At 38.7% G+C, this 20423-nt stretch overlaps 2 protein-coding genes across 2 annotated transcripts; both read left to right on the forward strand.

Moving 5' to 3' along the window:
* Positions 1 to 2830: 2830 nt before the first annotated feature.
* nsmce2 (NSE2 (MMS21) homolog, SMC5-SMC6 complex SUMO ligase) lies at positions 2831 to 11316 on the forward strand. The gene is made up of 6 exons (XM_057833238.1): positions 2831 to 3293; positions 5465 to 5577; positions 5691 to 5844; positions 8139 to 8227; positions 8853 to 8959; positions 9815 to 11316. The coding sequence occupies exons 1-6, from the start codon at positions 3176 to 3178 to the stop codon at positions 9960 to 9962; spliced, it is 729 nt and encodes a 242-aa protein (XP_057689221.1). The 5' UTR covers positions 2831 to 3175; the 3' UTR covers positions 9963 to 11316.
* A 5822-nt stretch (positions 11317 to 17138) lies between these two features.
* lratd2b (LRAT domain containing 2b) lies at positions 17139 to 20054 on the forward strand. Its single transcript, XM_057833129.1, has 2 exons — positions 17139 to 17397; positions 17631 to 20054. The coding sequence occupies exon 2, from the start codon at positions 17771 to 17773 to the stop codon at positions 18605 to 18607; it is 837 nt and encodes a 278-aa protein (XP_057689112.1). The 5' UTR covers positions 17139 to 17397; positions 17631 to 17770; the 3' UTR covers positions 18608 to 20054.
* Positions 20055 to 20423: the final 369 nt, after the last annotated feature.

Below are 20423 nucleotides of genomic sequence, written 5' to 3' on the forward strand. Positions count from 1 at the left end.
AGGCAACATAAACCACTTTTAGGTTGCAACCTACTAGTTGATAAACACTGATTAATTGCGTAACAGTTAGTGACATATCCCAATTTCTGTCCAAAGTAGAGCAGCAGCGTGTAGGAAGAAGTGAAGGAGTGATTGAAGTAGGGAATGGGACGTACTACGTCATTGTTTGGACGCGCCTCCATGCTGGCAATATGATTCACTTCCGGTTCAGCAGACTCAATGCGGATTGTAACGTGTGGTCGTGCTAAGCTAACTCTTTCGGTGTTTTAGAAAGAAAATATGGGTGCTTATTGTTGCGTTACCGGGTGCAACAGCGTCTCCTACGACAAAAAAAGGGGTTAGGAAAAATGGACTCACTTTTCACCGTTTTCCTGCATGGAGGACCAAATATCAGATCACGAAGGTACGACAGATGGCTGGATTGCAGCGGTTCGTCGGAAAAGCATTTCTTATGATCATATTTCTGCTGGAATGAGAGTGTGTTCCCGTCATCTCTACTCTTGTAAGTTGAACGATTTATCCGTTTTGGTTTCAATACGTTTTTTTTTTTTTGTTTTTTTTCACCATTGTGTAAATGCCTCGGTAGCAATGCTAACCTACTGCTCCTCCTCACCTACCTGTTATGTTCCTAGGAAAACCTGCATATGAAATGCTGACAACACATCCCGATTGGTCACCATATCTCGTCTTGGGCTATTCTGAGGTCAAGCGCACCACATCGGAGCGTTATGAGAGGTTGGAAAGGCGAAGAGTGCACGCTGAAACTTCAGTTTGCTCTGCTCTTACAAACACGAGCCCAAGTGTTGTTGTGAAAAGTCAATAAAATATGAATACCAAAACATGACTTGAACAACTTCTTGACAAACTGTAACTGCTTGTTGTGTACTTCAGGTCTTCATAATAAACAGGTTTAATAATTACAAAGTCAGGTGACTTAATTTTGTTATTCTATTTGGAGTATGCATTGACAATTTTTGGACAGTGTTGTAGACAAAAACTGGGACTGATAAATTGCAATAGATTTATTTCAAGTAATGCAATTTCTCCAATACGATATTTGAATTGACAGTTTAATATCTTTAAATTAGTGCAAACAAGGCCCACCCTCTGACGGTGGCAGCAAATATTATATAATAAATTATAAGTAATACACAAATACAAGATCACAATAAACGTGTCTTTGTCAAAGTAGTTTAAAACACTATTTACTGGCCTTGGGTAAATTGCCAGACAGGATAAATATGTGCTTTAAAGTTCTTGCATTTCCATTTTAAGTATTGCAAGTACTAGTCTCCAACACAGTATTTGAACTGACAGTTTAAAACCATTTTAGTACAAAATGGCCCACACTCTGGCAGGGGGCAGCAAATATTATAATACATAATATAATACATTATAAAAAGCTATATACTATATAAATACAAGATCACAACAAAACCTGTATTTTTCAAAGCAGCTAAAAAAACATCCAGTGGCCTTAGGTAAATAAAGGTGTATAAATATGTACTTTACAGTTCTTGCATTTCTATTTTAGGTATTGCAACTTTTCCAACACTATTTGAATTGACAGTCTAAAGTCTACATTAGAGCAAATAAGAATATTATAAATTAAAAATAATAATAGAATATATAAATTAAACATTACAATGAAACGTGTCTTTTTCAAAGTGATTAAAAAAAAACAAAAAAACACGTCACTGGCCATAGTTAAATAGCCAGTCAGAATAAATATGTGCATTAAAGTCCTTGCATTTTCACAAGTTAAAAGCCCGCAGTTCATCAACAAGAAGGGCAGACCCAGATGGCGTCTGCTGCAGGGGCTTGTTTGAGTCCGACACAGGACAAATGGAACCACTCCATTGAACAAATTTTCTTTGTCAAATGATCCAAGAAGAGAGATGGTGACCAATCAGGATGTGTTGTCAGCAGGTTTACCTAGGAACACAACAGGTAGGTGAGTCGTAGTAGGCGAGCATTGCTACCGAGGCAGATTTACACAACGGTGTAAAAAAACAAACAAACAAAAAACGTATTGAAACCAAAAATGGATAAATCGTTCAACTTACAGAGTAGAGATGACAGGAACACACTCTCATTCCAGCAGAAATATGATCATAAGAAATGCTTTTCCGACGAACCGCTGCAATCCAGCCATCTGTCGTACCTTCGTGATCTGATATTTGGTCCTCCATGCAGGAAAACGGTGAAAAGTGAGTCCATTTTTCCTAGCCCCTTTTTTTTGTCGTAGGAGACGCTGTTGCACCCGGTAACGCAACAATAAGCACCCATATTTTCTTTGTAAAACACCGAAAGAGTTAGCTTAGCACGACCACACGTTACAATCCGCATTGAGTCTGCTGAACCGGAAGTGAATCATATTGCCAGCATGGAGGCGCGTCCAAACAATGACGTAGTACGTCCCATTCCCTGTTGATGAGCAGAGGTGAATTGACTATTAACAAGCGATGTCCCAATTTTGATTTTGAAAACTTTTTTTTTTTTTTTTTTTTTTTACAGAAACTTGTAGTTTGGTTTGATTATAATTAGTTGAAAGAGCTGACTTTTTATGACAGCTGAGTGCTAAAAAAAAAGAAAAATATTTTTTCTTAACCATTTTACAAGATTGGAAAATGTATAAGAGCTGACATTAATTGATTACACAGAGAAAACTACGTGATTAAAATGGTAATTAATTCTCAGCCGCCAAAATAATGAACAAACACTGGCACGTGATGAACATACGTATTCCGGAACATCTACTAATCTTTCGAAGTAAAGGAAAGTTAAAAATTGAAGTACGTATGCGTGCAACTTAGAGCACTTAGACGAAAGTGGACTTCTTGTTGACACAAGTGTAAACCTGTTTGAAGCGCGGGGGAAACATATGCATTGCGTTTAAAGTATATGACTTGCTAAGCGTTTACTTTGAAAAACCAAGGAACCAAAAGTAGAATATCCGGGTGGTCATTTATTTCGCGGGGCTTTGGTAGTGAAACTGAAAGGTTGATGAAAACAAGGGGAAAAAAGCATTTGCCAAGACTTTTTAGCGATAGACTAAGCTTACAAAATGGCTTTGGCATGTAAGCTAGAAGCCGCTGTACCGAGATTTGCTTAAGTGCTGCTTGAGTAAAGTGAAGTACAGATACTTTGAAGTACAACACCAAGCGTTTTGAGTATGTGGCAGAACTGGAGCGGGGTGCGCAGCGGTTTGTCCAGCTTGAGGTCGTGTCAGGCTGGCCTCGTAACGGCAATGGACTTGGTCACCACCGTGGCCACGGACCTGGTGGAAGAGGGTAAGAAAATAAGTGTGTGTAGCCTTCACTTTCACAACAAGGTACCTTTTAAAACGCCACGGGGCGCCAGTCTGGCCGCATTACCACGACGGGTCTAAAAAATAAAAACCAATGGACATTTGAGCTCCACCACTACGTTGTGTAAACTGACAAAAAAACTCTTACTTTAAAGCAACACTAGGGAACTTTCGGCTTTGGTCGATTTTAGCGGCGCAGGTGGACAAAAGTGGAAGTGTTTTGCCTTATAGTGGAAATTTCACAGCAAAACTAACGGCGGCCAGATATTAAAAATATACAATGAAATCTTCCATAATCCAGACCTCTTTTGAAATAATACAGTGGCATATTGTTTTTATAGGCATTTATTTATCAGCCTCACGGGTCGTGAGTTACAAATGAAAATTCAAGTGACACGATCGTGTGTTCTCGGCAATTTTCGGAAATTACGTCACGAGAGGGAGCCGGATGTAGAAAGTCTGTCGACTTGTGTATGCGTCACTGGTTGAGCTGTCTGCCAGAAAATTCCGAACTATTGCATGGTCAGTGGATGCTAGAGCGTTGCAAATTAAGATTTAGCGATCTCCACATATAAAATTCCAAAAGAGGATGCACTTCTACAAGTCTAGGTAAGATTTGTGAACAAACCTGGAGCGATTTCTGAGAACCTGGACCAGTGGCTGTCATGTGTTCGCTACATTTGAGGAGTACTTAAAAAAGTGCAATGTGCTTCGAAATCCCTTGCTGTGCCATCCTCGAAATACCATTTAATGGGTACGTTGGTTTCTCAACTTCCAATGTTGAATAGCAGGTCGAGTCTGGGCCCAGATTGGCTGTGTTGCCGCGAGGCAAGGAGGCAGGTATGGTATCCCCATTCAAATAAGTGTTCCAGATAAAGTAAGATTTTCCTATTGAAAATCCATGTCAATTGTGCCACAATTGAGACAGTTCCATGTTTGAAGATACTTTCTAAAACTTGCAGCAGTTATGAAAATTGTTCTCATGAACCAATGTAAATGTTGCTGTATATTTTGTCAATATCATCAATGTTTCTTTTTTGTAAATATCATGTATGTTCTGCACAAATGAATGTATGTAAAAAAACAAAACAAAAAACCCCAATGTATATTGTGGATGTTTTGTTTCTGTATATTAAGATGACATACTTTTTAATCTTTGAATATCTCGTAAAATATAGTCTATATTAACACAGAAAATGTTTGGCCTTTTGGTTTTATGGAAGATCAGCCCTTCCAGATCACCCCTTCCATCCGATTCTGTCGAGAGCTTGAACACATTGGATTTATGGTTTGCATTCAAGGTATTCAGTCATAAGAAACTCCTTGATAAAAGTATAGAACAGTCTTTATTTGTCATTGCCAAGAGGTACAATTATTATACATTATATTATATATGATCATTTACTTTACTAAATATCGACTGTTACATTTCTTGAATATTAAGCTACTGAGACCCATGCTTTTTTTTGTTTTTATTTTTTGCAGGAGTGGCCAAGTCTGGTCCTTGTGAGCCTCAATCCAGCCTGTTTTCCAGATTTCCCTCCGCCAACATGCATGAATCAAATAATCAGGGTGTTGGGAGGATTTTGAGTTTTTAGGAGATAAGAACACATTTTTCAGAATGTTGGCGTCGATTTCTTGAACTTCACAGTCAGCGATCGTGTCGTCTACTGGAGATTCTGCCTCTGGCTCATCCATGTGTGGTGCAGCCATATTGGGAAGCGTTCTACCGTCGTCAGCACATAAATTATCCTCAAAACGATATTCCGCTAAAACGCAAACATTTTTATGTAATTCAATGTCTGAATTTTCAACTTGTCTGACAAAACGCTGTCTATGGTGATTGTATGTTCTGCTGCGTAAATACACACTCCCGCTCGTGACGTAACAGCTGTTAGCAAACAGTGTTTAGCCACGCTGTTGAATTGGCACATTTGTAGTTTTTTGTGCAGCAGGGTTCCTGCCACCTTCCTCAAAGCTAGTTAGTAATGGTAACAGCGATACAGACCCACTCAAGACATAACAGGTGTCACTCAACGAGTTGTCAGTCGACATATCATCACAAAATGTTATGAAAATGTTTCATAAAGGTTGCAAAGTTCCATATTGTTGCTTTAAATGATAGATTTTGTCCGACTCTTTGTGTGTATGCAGTTACAGAGGGGGACCCTGGCACCAGTGAGATGGAGGCACTCATGTTGGAATGTGTCAAGCTGGACCGAGAAATTGACTGCTTTGTTGACACTGTGCAACAAGTCACATCTGAGGTTTAAATGTCCATACTGTAATACAGTATACAAACAGTTAAACAGATGGAAAAATCAAACTGAGTAAACCCAACTCTGTTGGTGACGTTAACTTGAAATGTGTGTTTCTCCAGTTTACTGAACAGCAACAAGAGGACTTGTTTGCTATCTCCTCCATAGTGAAGGAGCGCTTCACTGAAAGCATTTCCCAGCTATCTGACATAAATCTGCAAACTCACCAGAATCTTGTTAGTTTTAAGCAAAGCATCAGGAGATCTCGCAACCAGGGTACGTAAATGCTTGGTTACCACTCACTTTATTATTTGGGTATAAGTATTTAGCTTTCCCTGCAGCTCAATTGTTGCTTGCAATGGTCTTCATTACCAGTCCTGACTATATTTAAATTTATTTATTTATTTGTCTATTGACAGAACAAATATTATTGGTTGGGTTGGGAATCTTTGCCATGAGGCTGATTCGATATACTGTATAAGACAGAAAAATAAACTGCCCTGACTTGGAATATTTGAAGCAGGCAATCATCTTTTCTACCAGCGCAGCTCTCAAGGGCAATGGTTCCCCATCTTTTTTTGCACCACAGACCACTTTAATGTAATAGAATATATTTTGACGGACTGTTGAAGCTGCTGCAAAATGACATTGATATGCTTGCTGCATTGATATACTCTTTGCTGGTACTACCAGTCGGCACTTTTATGTGGGTGTTTCAAAATGAAAACAAAAAAGAGGGTCAGGTGAAGTTACCTTGTGTTCTACTTTATGGCCTGCTCCTATCACTGTATAAGGCTAAGCACACTTTTAGTAGCTGCTTTCCGCCTCAGTGTAAGTGCAGCGTTCTCATTTACTTCACCATAAACCTTAGCCTTATTTTTCCCCATTTTGAAACGTTATTAAACATTAATTCATTTGTTCATCTTCCTTTGTGCTTATCCTCACAAAAGTGGCAGGGGTGCTGTAACCTATCCTAGTTAACTATGAGCTGCAGGCGGGTACACCCTGAATAGACCCCAATCACCAACGTCACACAATCACGTGATCGCTGTATTGTGCCGCCATATTGTCCGTCATTGTGTGTCCGTATTGTCATTGATCATAGTTTCTAAAGGTGGATTCACTTGCAAATTATGGAAGCCCCGGTGCTTTCAGACGCTGTAAACTCATTGGATGAGTTGCATAAAAGCCGTTATTTGGAAAAGCTTCGGTCAATCCAGTCGCCAGGTCCATATTTGATGCCCAAACCGATGTTTCCTCCCGTCCGGTCTCATCCCGTGCGTCAGAGCTCGTCCTGAGACCACAAAATTTCCAGTCATACTCCAGTTTATGTCACGATGAGGAGTCGGGTACCCAAAATCGGCACCGGCCCGAATATAAACCGACATTTGGTCAGCTGAGCTTCACCGTTGTCACGACTGTAAAATGAAACTTGATCGACAATGGGCCGGTGGTTGCCGAAAAATAGCTGCCCCGCGTGAAATGTCCCCCCTGACGGGAGCGCTTATTTATAACGCTTTATCGACGTGAAAACATAAAATGTTTTCATGGACGCATTACAGTAATGGATTTACGACTGTAAGACCAGTTTTAAATAATTAAATTACACAAAATATCTGTACTGTATTTTAGTAACAAATCGTGGACTGGGCCACATAACCATCTTTGAACAGAAATGTATTAGTCTACAGGTTTTCACGACCATATCCCAATGACAATCACACAGGTATGACATTTATTAGTTCAAGCAGAGTAAAATAATACATATTCACGGTACAAGAAAGTCGTTTCCGTGTGGGCGCTCCCGTCAGGGGGGACATTTCACGCAGGGCGGCTATTTTTCGGCACAACACCTGTTGTTGCGCTCACCTTCTTGCTGCGCGACCGTGGCGACGAGCTTCGTAGTCTCCGTCTGATGAAGTCTGCGATCGTGTTGGCATCATATTGATGTTTTCGCCGCTGTCTAATGGCTGTCAACACAAACGCATCATGGACCGGGATAAACAAACTGTGCTGCTTTCGAGATTTGCCCTTTTAACAATGGGCACACAGCAACTACTAAAATGACCGTTTATCTTCTCTGTTACTGCAACCAACCGCCACACATGCCGTCACCATTTCGATTAATCAATGTTAACGATTGTCAGGAAGGTTTTTGGGTTCGTTTACTAGGCGGTGATTCCTTAGACAAGCAGAAAAACACGCAGTAATAGGAATGTACGTAGAGGTAATATGTAAACACGATGAGCTGACAGACAATATGGCGGCACCAGTCAGGGGGGCGGATTTGTGACGTCACGTGATTGGGGTCTAAAGGTTGACATTCAATCACAGGGAAAAGGGAAACAACCAATCATGGACACACTCATACCGAGGGACAATTTGAAGTTGTCAGTCACTAGGATTTTTTTTTTATTAATTGAAATCTGGTGTGCTTGTCAACTCTTTTCTTTAACCCAACCAAGCAATGAATTTACTTATCTTGACTTCCACTGGAGTGACCTGTTTGGATTTGAAGGTTGCTTTTCTTTTGTTGTCAAAAGTGTGCAACATTGGTGTTATGTTTTCAGATAGCCAAGAGCTGGAGAACATGGAGGAGCTTGACGTGGATGTTGCTGTGACACAGACTCAAGTGATTTTCACATGCCCTCTCACCCAGGTACCCTCCTACTTGCCCCGCCTTATTGGCCCAATTTCTCTCACGGATACATAGTAGTCATTAATGAGTATGATAATAATTAATTTTCTTTAGCAAGTTCCACAGTACCACAGCCATAAAAATAACTTATGAAACACATCCGTTTAAAACAAAAAGCCATTTTTTAACATAGATGGTCACCTGCTAATACGTTCATGCTTTCCCAAGGATATCATAAAACAATTCTACCCCCCCCCCCCCCCGGGATCTAGAATCAAAGACTATTGGCCTATTTTACACAAACAAAATCCTCAGATTGTCATTGCAAAGGATTCAGCAGTTTATTTTTACTCAAAACACAGCGAAAGCATTATCCCCGATATTTTAATATGTGTGACAAAGTGAACGGAAGCATCTCGCGTGACATATACAAGGTCAACATTGCTTTCAACACAACAGATGTGTGAGTTGGGTGTCAAACTCTGTACCCAGGTTTCAGCATTAGGTATCTTAAATCCTAAGATGGAGTATTGTAAAAATACATTGTAAAGGGAGGTTTCCTTGATGAAGGGTCTGGTGGGAGTGTAATGGCAAGCAATAAAGCAAAATCTGTGTTTATCTTGTTTTATCTTTGCATCTCTTTTAGGCGGAAATGGTCAACCCAGTGAAGAATAAAAAGTGCAACCACCACTATGATGAAGAGCCCATCAGACTCCTCATTGAAAAAAGACGCCAACTGAACAAGAAGTGTCGGTACGTTGATGCATTTTTTTGGTGGGGTCTAAAATATACTGTATATATAATTAGGGATGTCCCGATCGCATATTCTGCACCCGAGTCAGTCACCTGATTTGAAGACTGCCGATACTGAGTCCCGATCAGATACGGAGAAGTTTTTTTTTTTTTTTTAAATAAAAGTTTTAAACATGTTACTGTGCCACCATGTCGCCTTCATGATGTGAATTGCTTTTAAACAAGAATAACTTGAATAGTTTGTCTTTATTAAATGCTTCATTTGGTTGAGTCCACTGAAATCCACTTACGCTTTGACGCTTACGCTGCTAAGAACAGCCTCTCACACAATGAGTTACCACAGCATGTTACCGCTACTGTGGTACCCTGGTAACCCTAACCTTAAACGATGATTGGCACATCTGTGCCTTTGATCATAGAGCTACAAAGCCTTCACTTGCCAGATAAAAGTTGCAAACCTGTCAATCATTGTTAACTTTAAGTCGCAAAATCTAGCCGACTGCTGACCAAGAAAAGCAGCAGGAGGGAGAGTGAGAGGCTGTACGAGCATGAAGCAGAAAACATTTTTTTTTTTTTTAAATTAAAAACCAGCTCCATTTCATCAGATTCCGACCCTCTGAAAAATGGCTTAAAAACCAGATCCATTTCATCAGATTCCGACCCTCTGAAAAATGGCGCGATCATGTGATTGTCTCGGGACATCCCTAATTATAATGGAATAAATTACCCTGTATTCGTCCCACAAAGCATCATGATGTACTGCCATGATTACATCTGGTATGTCTTAGTCACTAGTCATTAGATATGCTCTTATGGAGATGAAGTACACTAATAACTGTTGACTGTGCCCTCCAGCTGCCCTGTGGTGGGTTGTGAAAACCTAGATTTAAGGGATTCAGACCTGATACCCGACCACTCACTGAAGACACAGATCATGAACAAGCCAATGCAAAGCAACGAGACATTTGAAGCCATTCATTTATCGGAATCATTTGTTACATAAACTAAGATTCGTTGTTATTGTCAATTGTCACCACCAGAAATGTAGCCAATTTGGGAGGGATGTTTGCTTGTTGTGGGATTATTGAAAGTTCTGTCTTGTTGATTTGTAATAAAATGTGACAAATTGTAACAACCTATACTGTACTGTGCTTTTAAAATGTTTTGTTTGTCTCAGTAATAGCCAAAGTAACCACTAGAGGGAGCTATTTACAGCTCAATGAGGAAAAGACAGAATGGCAAATTTCTTATGTCACACACCACTCTGGTTCTGACCTCTAATAGTAACTTTGAAGGCTGTGAGTTCTATCTGCTGGTTTTTGTAGGTTAGTGATCACTGAAGACAGAAATGAGGCTAATAGGACACACAGAACATCATTAATAAAAGGAGAGTGATGGTGCTTTATTGGGCTCTGTCAGGCAGTGACCCAAATTGTTGAAGAATTTCTAAACTGATCTCATTTTGAGTGTATGGCACCTAGTAGAGGAAAGTATGTAGGCACTGTATTTTTGCACATTTATATGTAAATAAAAAAAGACTATATTCCAGAATAAAGTGGCATGCAAGCAAGTTTTACTGTGAGGTACATGTGGTTAAAGCATTTCGAACCTCTTAAGGGTCCAAATAGCAACAAACAAAGGCTGTGTTGAGATAAAACAAGGTTAAGCTAATCTTTTAATAACCTTGCATTCGGGATTTCTAAGGGTATTTAGTCCCCCCCATGAATGCTTAACACAGCACAGAATATTTCACTAATTATGAGATGTATTACTGCTGACTCATATTTCCTGTGAATGAACATTGCCTTCAATCTCTTCTGCAGATCTGGTTGCAGGAAGTTTCGCAGCAACTGTTCAGTTTGTGGCTTTTGGGTCACATACAGATATTCTGCATTTGTTTGCACAGCTGTATCTGGATAATCTGATACTGTTTAATTTTACAGACACATTTCGTACTAAATTTGAAAGGTTGTACGAACCGTTTGGGAGGCAAGATAATGTTTTAGCTTGACTGTGCCCGAGTGCAAAGTTCAAATGCAATATTTTCAGGTAAGAGTGAATCCAAAGTTGGCTCTGTTTGGCTCCCTTTGAAAACAAGTTCACTTTTTAGAAAATTTAAATATTCCAACTTTAATGTCTACCATCAGAGAAGAGCACACATTGGTCTGTTAAATTATTGAAACTAAATTTCCCTAAATGTCCTCAAGCACGACTTTTTATAATAGTCAAATGAGCCAAGCAAAACAATGTGTTTCAGTCCTTCACAAATTGATCATGTTCATAAAACATTAAATTTATTCAAATTCAATGTCCTTGATAACTGCTGATAGTAGATCAAATGCATTAATAAAAAGGGGGGGAAAAAAACAACAAAGTGCATCTATAGTGTTTCACAATTATTCCATTCTACTTTTCTGCAATAGTAGATAACCACAGTAAAGTGATTTGTTCCTCTATGGAACAAAGGATGATTGTAAAGCTCAATATTTTTCTTTGGCTACATCTTTATAATTCAATACAAAAACAAGATGATGCAAAATCCATGAATAAAAATATTACCTCAACATAATTAGAATAGTAAAACTATACCATTCAAGTGAAACACTTCATGATTTAGTTTTTACCTTAGTGTTTGTGAGTTATTTGGGGGATGTTATTCGGTGTTCACACAGTGTTTTCCAAACGTTATTGAGCCAATTCACATTTAATGTACTTTGGAAAAACCTGGCACGCCATCAAAGACATTTCACAAAAAGTACAAGGTGGCTCCGAATATTTCAAAGACTTTCATAGCAATAGATATGTCAGAGATTCCTCGTTTAATTAAGTTGCCCTGGAATTTTGGCCTAAGTAGCAAATGATTTTTTTCCACATGGGCTACATTATCCTCTGGGTTAGTGTATCAAGCATTAAGCAGAAAAAAATTATAATGTGACCAATGTGTACAGAGCTGAAATAATGTTGATTCCTCAATTTACTCCCAAATTGACTTAATCCGTGTAAAATCTGGGCCAGTTCAAACACAAAACTGTTGTTGAATCAATGTGAAAAGAAGAGGTTATGAATGTAAATTACTTGTTGCTGTATAGTGGAAGCGCTAGCTCGATGAAGATACACTGCATTTGTCCGTCACTATACACCGCTTGGTTTAGGACAGACTATTCATAATAATATGCTAGGTTACAAAGGTTGGGAAGAATTGAATATTTCAATTTTCTCTCATTTGAAATTATGATATATTGGAAACAACCAACTTATCTTTTAATGTAAAATCGAGTGACGTGACCTTTGAGAAGTATTTTCCAATGTATTTTATTCATCTGTAGTGTTTGCCTTTTTGAACTAAATTCTTCAAATGGTTTTACATTTCACAGTTTTCAAATTGTGTTAGTGTTTTTATACCTCAGATATGTTCTTAGTCCTTGTAGTTGAGCTCTTTAAATCTAACTGAAGCAGGTGGTGTTCAATATTTTTGGGACAATTCTTGACTTTTACTCCCTACATTTGGAGTTAGACAGCTGCACTTTATTACTTTTTTGCAGCTAGTAGTGACTGAGTCTATTTCCACCTAAACAGATGAAGACATGAAAAAAAAAAAGACATAAGTATAGAACATTCAGCCTTAGAGCACTCATTTAAATATTATGAAATTTAAATTAATTATAGTGTGTTCTTGGGGTACACAACTAGTGTATATTTCTGATTTTCTTCATTTTAGTAATTCTATTCTTTGAAAATATTAAAAAGAAAAGATTATTAATAATAATGTAAATAAGATTATAATTGAGGGCTGGTGTCCACATATGTTAGGCATCACATTGTCATGCAGTCCACAGTAACATTTGTAACTTTTTGAAAGAGGACGCCAAGTCTTTATTGTTTTTTTTTAATTACCAAAAATAGTCACTTGCCATATAAAGGGTTAACTGAACAGTGATCATGAGATTTGGCGTCAAAAAATGGCAAGCTATCCTCAACTAACTGTAAAAATCTACCCCCCCCCCCTTTCATCATGATCATCAAGAGTTAATTACACATACATTTTACGTACACCTTCCCTATGTGAGTAATATATCCTGTAAGTTAGAGTAAATATTTCTGTGCATGTTTTCATTGTGCCACGGTCATTTCATCAAAAATGGCTGTTCTACAAATTTGACTAGGGGTGTGACAAAATATCGAAATGGTGATATATTGTGATACTTTGCATCCCAAAAGGTTATCGATATGCTCGTGCCAAGAATCGAGATAACGTTTTAAAAAGGTGTCGATGTTTAAAAAAATAAATACTAATCAATAAGGAACCAACAAGTTTCTACTAAAATCTTTCACCATAATAGTGTCTTACTTGACTCTATTGCTGCAATTGACGGCGTTCAACGCCCAATCCATTAAGACAAGGAAAGGCGAAGGAATGTTCGCTCATTCCAAACCAGAGCGTTGAGTCACTTTCCGATTTCCGAGGCATTTACAGGTCACTTTCTGTTCATTTCGGGGCATTTACAGGTCACTTCCTGTTGAGTTTGAGCCACTGCCTATTCATTCCCCTGTTCTGTAACCCAAAATCAACAGGAAGCGACCCATAAAATCCCCCCAAAATAAACAGGAAGTGACTAGAAAATTTCAATTCAGTTTCAAAATAGTTATCGTGACCTTTGTACCGCAAATCGTATCATATCGTGGGGTACCTAGGGATTCCCACCCCTATATTTGACACTTGTACTTTGCAGAGGTGGGTAGTAACTCGTTACATGTACGAGTTAAAAAAAAAAGAAGAAAAAAACCCTACAATGCTCAAGTAGGTCGAAATCCAGCGTATGGCTACTGCACCTTAAAACATGTTTTGTTTTCTCCTTGAAATAATTGTTGTGATTTGGTCTAAACAAATAAAAGTTGATTTTATTTTACTTAGAGCACATCCATAACCGAACAGTATGGACATTAGGAGTGGGAACCTCTTGGTACCTCACGATATGATAAGATTTGCGATACAAAGCTCACGATAACGATGATCTCACGATATGGCGATACAACGATTATCGATGCATTGGTCAGGAAATCATTCTAGGATATTCTACAAACAACTAATAAACAGAAAAAAGAGTTTATCACTAGTAGACGTCCAATTCACTTGAAAAGGGAGGGTGATTCGCTGAACTATCGTTCATTCGCTGCCATCCCTCCCACTTCAAACGGATTGAACGTCTATGGCCGATAGTGGCAACCAATGAGGTAATTTTGGGCCATTTAAGGTCATTTACCTGTTGAGTTTGTTACTTCCTGTTGATTTTGGGGTATTTTATGGGTCTCTTCCTGTTTAGAGTTACAGAAAAGGAAGTAACCTGGGAATCATCCAAATGAATAGGCAGTGACTCAACCTTAACAGAAAATGCCCTAAAATGAACAGCAAGTGACCTGTAAATGCCCTCAAAATCGGAAGAATGACTGTGAATGCTCTGATTTAGAATGAACAAACGTTCCCAGTAGAGCTGGGAATCTTTGGGCACCTAACGATTCGATTACGATTACGATTCAGAGGCTCCGATTCGATTATAAAACGATTATTGATGCACCCCCTCCTTTTTTTTCTTCTCTCTTTTTTTTTTTAATGTTTTGTACATTAGTTCCAAAATTGTTCAAAAATACTCTCAGGCTAAACCACACTACTATTTCATTATCAAGTTAACATATAGCAGTAAACAAATATACAAAAATAACATTAAATAAAAAACTCCAGTCCCCATTCTGTACCAGCAGCTTAAAACTACATTCAATTAATTTAATGTTGTGAATCAACCGTTAAATTTGTTAAAATTGCTCCCGTTATTCCATAATTTCCCTTTTGTCTACTTTCGACATGTGAAAGTTTTAAAACTATTTTAAAGATAGATTCAAGTCAATATTTTACCGATTTAGGAGTATTTTAGATAAAAAGTTAATTATGTTTGCTTGGAAGGTTCGCTACAACAGCCTTGCAGGAAAGTGTACTGCTTTAAGATGGCGGCCATTGATAACGCCCGCATCTTGCTTTTTGTAGATGTGCTGCTAACACTACCAAATCTATATTGCATCTAGTCCTATATAAATGATATCCACCGTAACATTATATGGATGTACTTTGAAGCAGCATTTCGGCAGCAGTCAGGTATGTTGTTGTGTTTTTTTATCTCGTTGCATGAGTTAAGCTAGAGCCGTGAGTTGAGCATTGGCATTACCTGAGGGGCCGGGTAATGGGAAGCATGATGTTTAGCTATTCTTGCTCCGTTCCGTCCCGAAGACCGCGCGGCGCGCTGAGTGTTGTGTACTTCCGCTTTACTTCGCATATTTCAATAATCGGAATTTGGATGTTTGTGAATCGTTCTCGAATCTTCCACGGCCGAATCGCGAATAATCTAAGAATCGGAAATTTTGCACACCTCTAGTTCCCAGTCTAAATGGATTGGGCGTCGAGCACCGTCAATGCAGCCTTAGAGTTTTAACTGAGACACTATTGTGGTGGAAGATTTTGGTAGCAACTTGTTGGTTCATTTTTATTTATTTATTTTTAGACAATGACACCTTTTCAAAACGATATTTCGATTCATGGCAGGTCACATTGATAATCTTTTGGGATACAGTGTATCACGATATATCACCATTTCGATACTTTGTCACACCCCTAATGGACATGCAGGTGACAATGTTTTTTTTTTAGGTAACCTATTGTGGTTCCTCGGTTTTATTATTATTATTATTATTATAGTTATTCTTTGTTCCTCAATTTAACCCCCTTAGAATGCTTCAAAATGCACCAAAATCAGCAGGCAGGTCAAGACAGGTGCAACCTTTGATACAGTGTAAAGACAAATTCCAAATACACTATGTAGCGCCCCCTAGCAGTCATTATTTGTCCAGCCGACGCTTTGAGCTCTACTTTGACCCCCTCAGAATGCTTCGAAACTCACCAAACTCAACAGCCAGGTGAAAACTTTGATAAAAGGTAAAAAAAAAAAAAAAAAAAAAAAAATATATATATATATATATATATATATATATATATATATATATATACATTAGGGCTGTCAAACGATTAAAATTTTTAATCAAGTTAATCACAGCTTAAAAATTAATCGCAATTCAAACCATCTCTAAAATATGCCATATTTTTCTATAAATTATTGTCGGAATGGAAAGATAAGACACAAGACGGGTATATACATTCAACATACTGTACATACTAAGTACTGTATTTGTTTATTATAACAATAAATCAACAAGATGGCATTAACATTATCAACATTCTTTTAAAGCGATCCATGAATAGAAAGACTTGTAGTTCTTAAAAGATAAATGTTAGTACAAGTTATAGAAATTTTATGTTAAAACTAGGGCTGTCAAACAAATAAAATTTTTAATCGAGTTATCACAGCTTAAAAATTAATCATAATTAATCGAAATTCTAAGCATCTATAAAATATGCTATATTTTTCTGTAAATTTTTGTTGGAATGGAAAGATAAGACACAAGACATATATATATTCAACATACTGTACATAAGTACTGTATTTGTTTATTATAACAAATCAGCAAGATGGCATTAACATTAACATTCTGTTAAAGCGATCCATGGATAGAAAGACTTGTAGTTCTTAAAAGATAAATGTTAGTACAAGTTATAGAAATTTTATATTAAAACCCCTCTTAATGTTTTCATTTTTTATAAAATTTGTAAAATTTCAATCAAAAAATAAACTAGTAGCTTGCCATTGTTGATGTCAATAATTACACAATTCTCAATTTAATCTGAGTGGGGCATGTGCGTTAATTGCGTCAAATATTTTAACGTGATTAAGTTAAAAATTTAATTACTGCCCGTTAACGCGATAATTTTGACAGCCGTAGCATATATCAAAATATGCGTAAATGTGTGTAGCGCCCCCTAGGAACAAAACCAACATTTCATTTTTATTTTTTCTTAAGGTGAAAGAAGACGTAACAATGCAAAGGTTAAAACTTAGAACACATCAGTACTATGAACGGGATACCATACGCGGTGCCCATACTGCCGTTAGTACTACGTCCAGTTTTCTTTGGGCGGGCAGAGCGTGTCCGTGGGTGAGAACTGCCCCCCCCCCGGTAACGCCCCTGAGTTACGCTACTTTTTACTTGAGTAAAAGTTTTGGCTACTCCACCCACCTCTGGTACTTTGGCCATAGCTGTTCTGTTGCCAAACAAAGTGAGCTGAACCCCTACTTGATGCAAATGAAGCAACAAGGTGCACTGTGCCTTTAAATCATGACACCTCCCAGTAATGGCTCAGTGCAGGCTGTCTGAGTTTGCTCTTAAATCAACCCAGTGTCCCACGACGCACTGGAGAGGAGAGGAGCGGAGCGGCATGGAGTACACTGCAAACACAAAAGAAGGAAACTAGATGGATACTTTTCCGCTGAACATTACAGGTGAGTCCATTAAAGAAAATGAAAAGATGAGGTAAAATTTTGACAAACGTCAGCGAAAGTGACGAGAGAGCTAACGAGTGTTTGAATTTGAATGCCGTGTTGCGGCTAAACTGAGCCAACAGGTGGGTCAGGTCTCACCTGTTGGAAACAGTGTTTAAACACACGACGGTTGAGAGGGGCGAAAATAGAGACGAAACGAGCTTATCTCTGTGTGTGTGTTTATTTCCACGCAGGCAGGTGCTGGTCAAGTGGAGGATTTCCAAACCGGGACATGGATTACAGGCGCCACTTTAGATCGAGTTGACGTGGTCGCGTGAAAAACAGGTGGATCCCGTTTGTGCGCGCCACTTTGCGTCCACCTCCTTTCACCTTTATGGGGAACCAGGTGGAGAAACTCACTCATTTGAATTACGACGAGGTGCCAACGTCGGATCCAAATGGCTTCGAGCCGGACGTCGATGAAAGACCGCGCATCGGCGTTTCTTACATTTTCTCCAACGACGGTGGCGACGACGACGAAGAGGACGACGACAGTTCGGAGCGCTTCCCGCCGGAGAAGGACCTGGCAAAGGACGAGGAGAAGCGTTTCGAACCCGCAGACGAGCTGGGGTGTTCGGTTTATTTCCGAGAGGAGTGCATGTTCGAGAGGAATACCGGAACCGACACCCACTCGGCTGAGAGTCTCCTCAACAAGTGCAGACCCGGAGACGTGGTGGAGTTCGTGGCCACTGGACAGTACCCGCACTGGGTCGTGTACGTGGGCGACTTTCAGGTGGTCCACTTGCATCGGGCAGAGATTAAAAACGGCTTCCTCACAGACGTGAGTCAAGGAAAGAGGGGCCGTATAGTCAACGGTCTCTACCGGTTCCGCGCGCTCCAGCCGCAGGTGATCGTGCGCAACGCCGTGGACCACGTAGGCTCCAGGGATAGAGAACTCTACTGGAGGAACTCCGAGTGCTTTGCCGCCTGGTGCCGCTTTGGCAGGCGAGAATTTAAAATAGGAGGCGAGATTAGGATCGGAAAACAACCTTACCGCTTAAAGATGCACTTTTCTGATAAGAAGAGCCACGTCCTGGAGTTCCAAAGTTTGGAGGACGTGATCATGGAGAGGAGGAGGAGTGATCAAATCGGGAAAGATGCTGTTGTGCAAGAACTGGCCAATCACCTGAACGCAACACAGGAATTTCAAGAGGACTCATTAGGCAAATGAGGCAGTGTTTATTATCCTTTTGCCCATGATTCTATTGGTTTAAACACAAATGTGCAAACAGGTGGAGTGACACTTGTTTGCATTCGCTCCTCATAAAAAAAAAAAAAAACATGACTATTATTTTACTTATGCATACAGCTACACTTGCAAAAAAAGAGCCAGCATTTAATAACCCACAGTCCTATTTTCTCACTTGTTGCCAATGATGAATTTCTCCAAAAATAAAATCAAAATATTTTGTCAACTTGTGCCATGCAACCTTTTGTTACTGTGTCTGTTTTTTAAAGTTTTAGATCCAAAAAACAAATGAGATTCTAAACATTTGCAATATGCGAAATGAATAATGAAACCGTGCAATATTTTATAAAAAAAAAAAAAAGACAAACTGTGAAAAAATAGGCAATGCATACAAAGTCCATCCAGTGTTGAATATATACGATAAAGAGTATTTGCAATCCATCGACTTCATAATGTTTTAACAGGACGTGGGGCCGATTCATAGGAGGCCTATCTCCGTCAAAGCTGAGCGAGTGGAAACAAAGAGCTTTTTCCGTTGAAAATTCTTGTGAATAAATGCTTAAATCCCTGAGTTCTTTATAGATATGGACGTTAAAGAGTCTCGGTGCCTGGTTAAAAGCAAAAAAAAAACAAAAACGTGCAGGTAGCATTTATTTTACGTAAATATTGCAAACTATGAGGCTAGTCAGTAAGGAAATTAGTGGCCACCATATGTAAACAAAGAGCTTTTTCCGTTGAAAATTCTTGTGAATAAATGCTTAAATCCCTGAATTCTATATAGAAATGGACATAAAAGAGTCAATTCTAGGTTAAAAGCAAAATACTGCAGGTAGCATTTATTTTACGTAAATATTATATATTACGTAAGTATGATGTCAATGCTGTTGTGGCTAATTTCTCCCATTGATTTTTTTCACAACGTTTCAAAATGCATGCATGGTATGAAAAATATAATAATTACCTTGAATCCTCGAACAAATCGATGAGACAATCCGTCCTGTTTGTATGTGGTGCAGCTTTCGTACTTTTTCAACCTAAATCTGGCGTTGGATCGCTGAATGTGTTGACTAACTGCGACCGACCGCGAATAAATGAAGCGGTAGGATGGCCCCTTACTTGAAGGCGTTGCGCAGCGGATGTGACCCGTCAATACAATTATGAAGTCTATGTGCAAGTTCAACTTAAAATATAATTGTGTGGAAACAGTTTGACACAAAATATTGGATTAATATGTGACTGCACTTATTTTTCTTAATAATTGTCGACCTGATTCTTCTATCAAATCACAGTATAAAGCTTTAACTACTTTTTGGCCACTCTGCCAACACTGTTTGCAGCCAATACTCAGCACTTTCCTTGACTTGTGTCTCTTTTGAAACTAAAGACCTTTGTATGAAGAAACCTGGAAATAAATATATATTGATCTATACACTTTCTCCTTTTTAATACTGAAGAAAATCATATGTTCAATTATGATGATTACAGCAAGCTATTTAGCTCCTCAAGTAGCAGATGTGTAAACTTTGAATGCCAATTTCCTTTACAATATCTACACAGTGAGCCAGCTGAAAATAAGTAATTCTTTTGTAAATTGCCTGAGGCATAGTTATTTGGCTTCCGTTCCTTCCCCTGCAACCACAGAGTTCATTACAGTACAGTCAAATGTGCACGTATTATTTGACAACATTCATCAATAAGCAAAAACCCTTCACTAAGTCATCATGTCTTTATTTGCAACTGTGGTACATAATTCAAATGGAAATAAGTTATGGCTAGTGTTGCCGAGAGTGTTGTTTGG

This window comes from Corythoichthys intestinalis, chromosome 4, assembly GCF_030265065.1.
Source record: "Corythoichthys intestinalis isolate RoL2023-P3 chromosome 4, ASM3026506v1, whole genome shotgun sequence".
Classification (NCBI taxonomy): Eukaryota; Metazoa; Chordata; class Actinopteri; order Syngnathiformes; family Syngnathidae; genus Corythoichthys; species Corythoichthys intestinalis.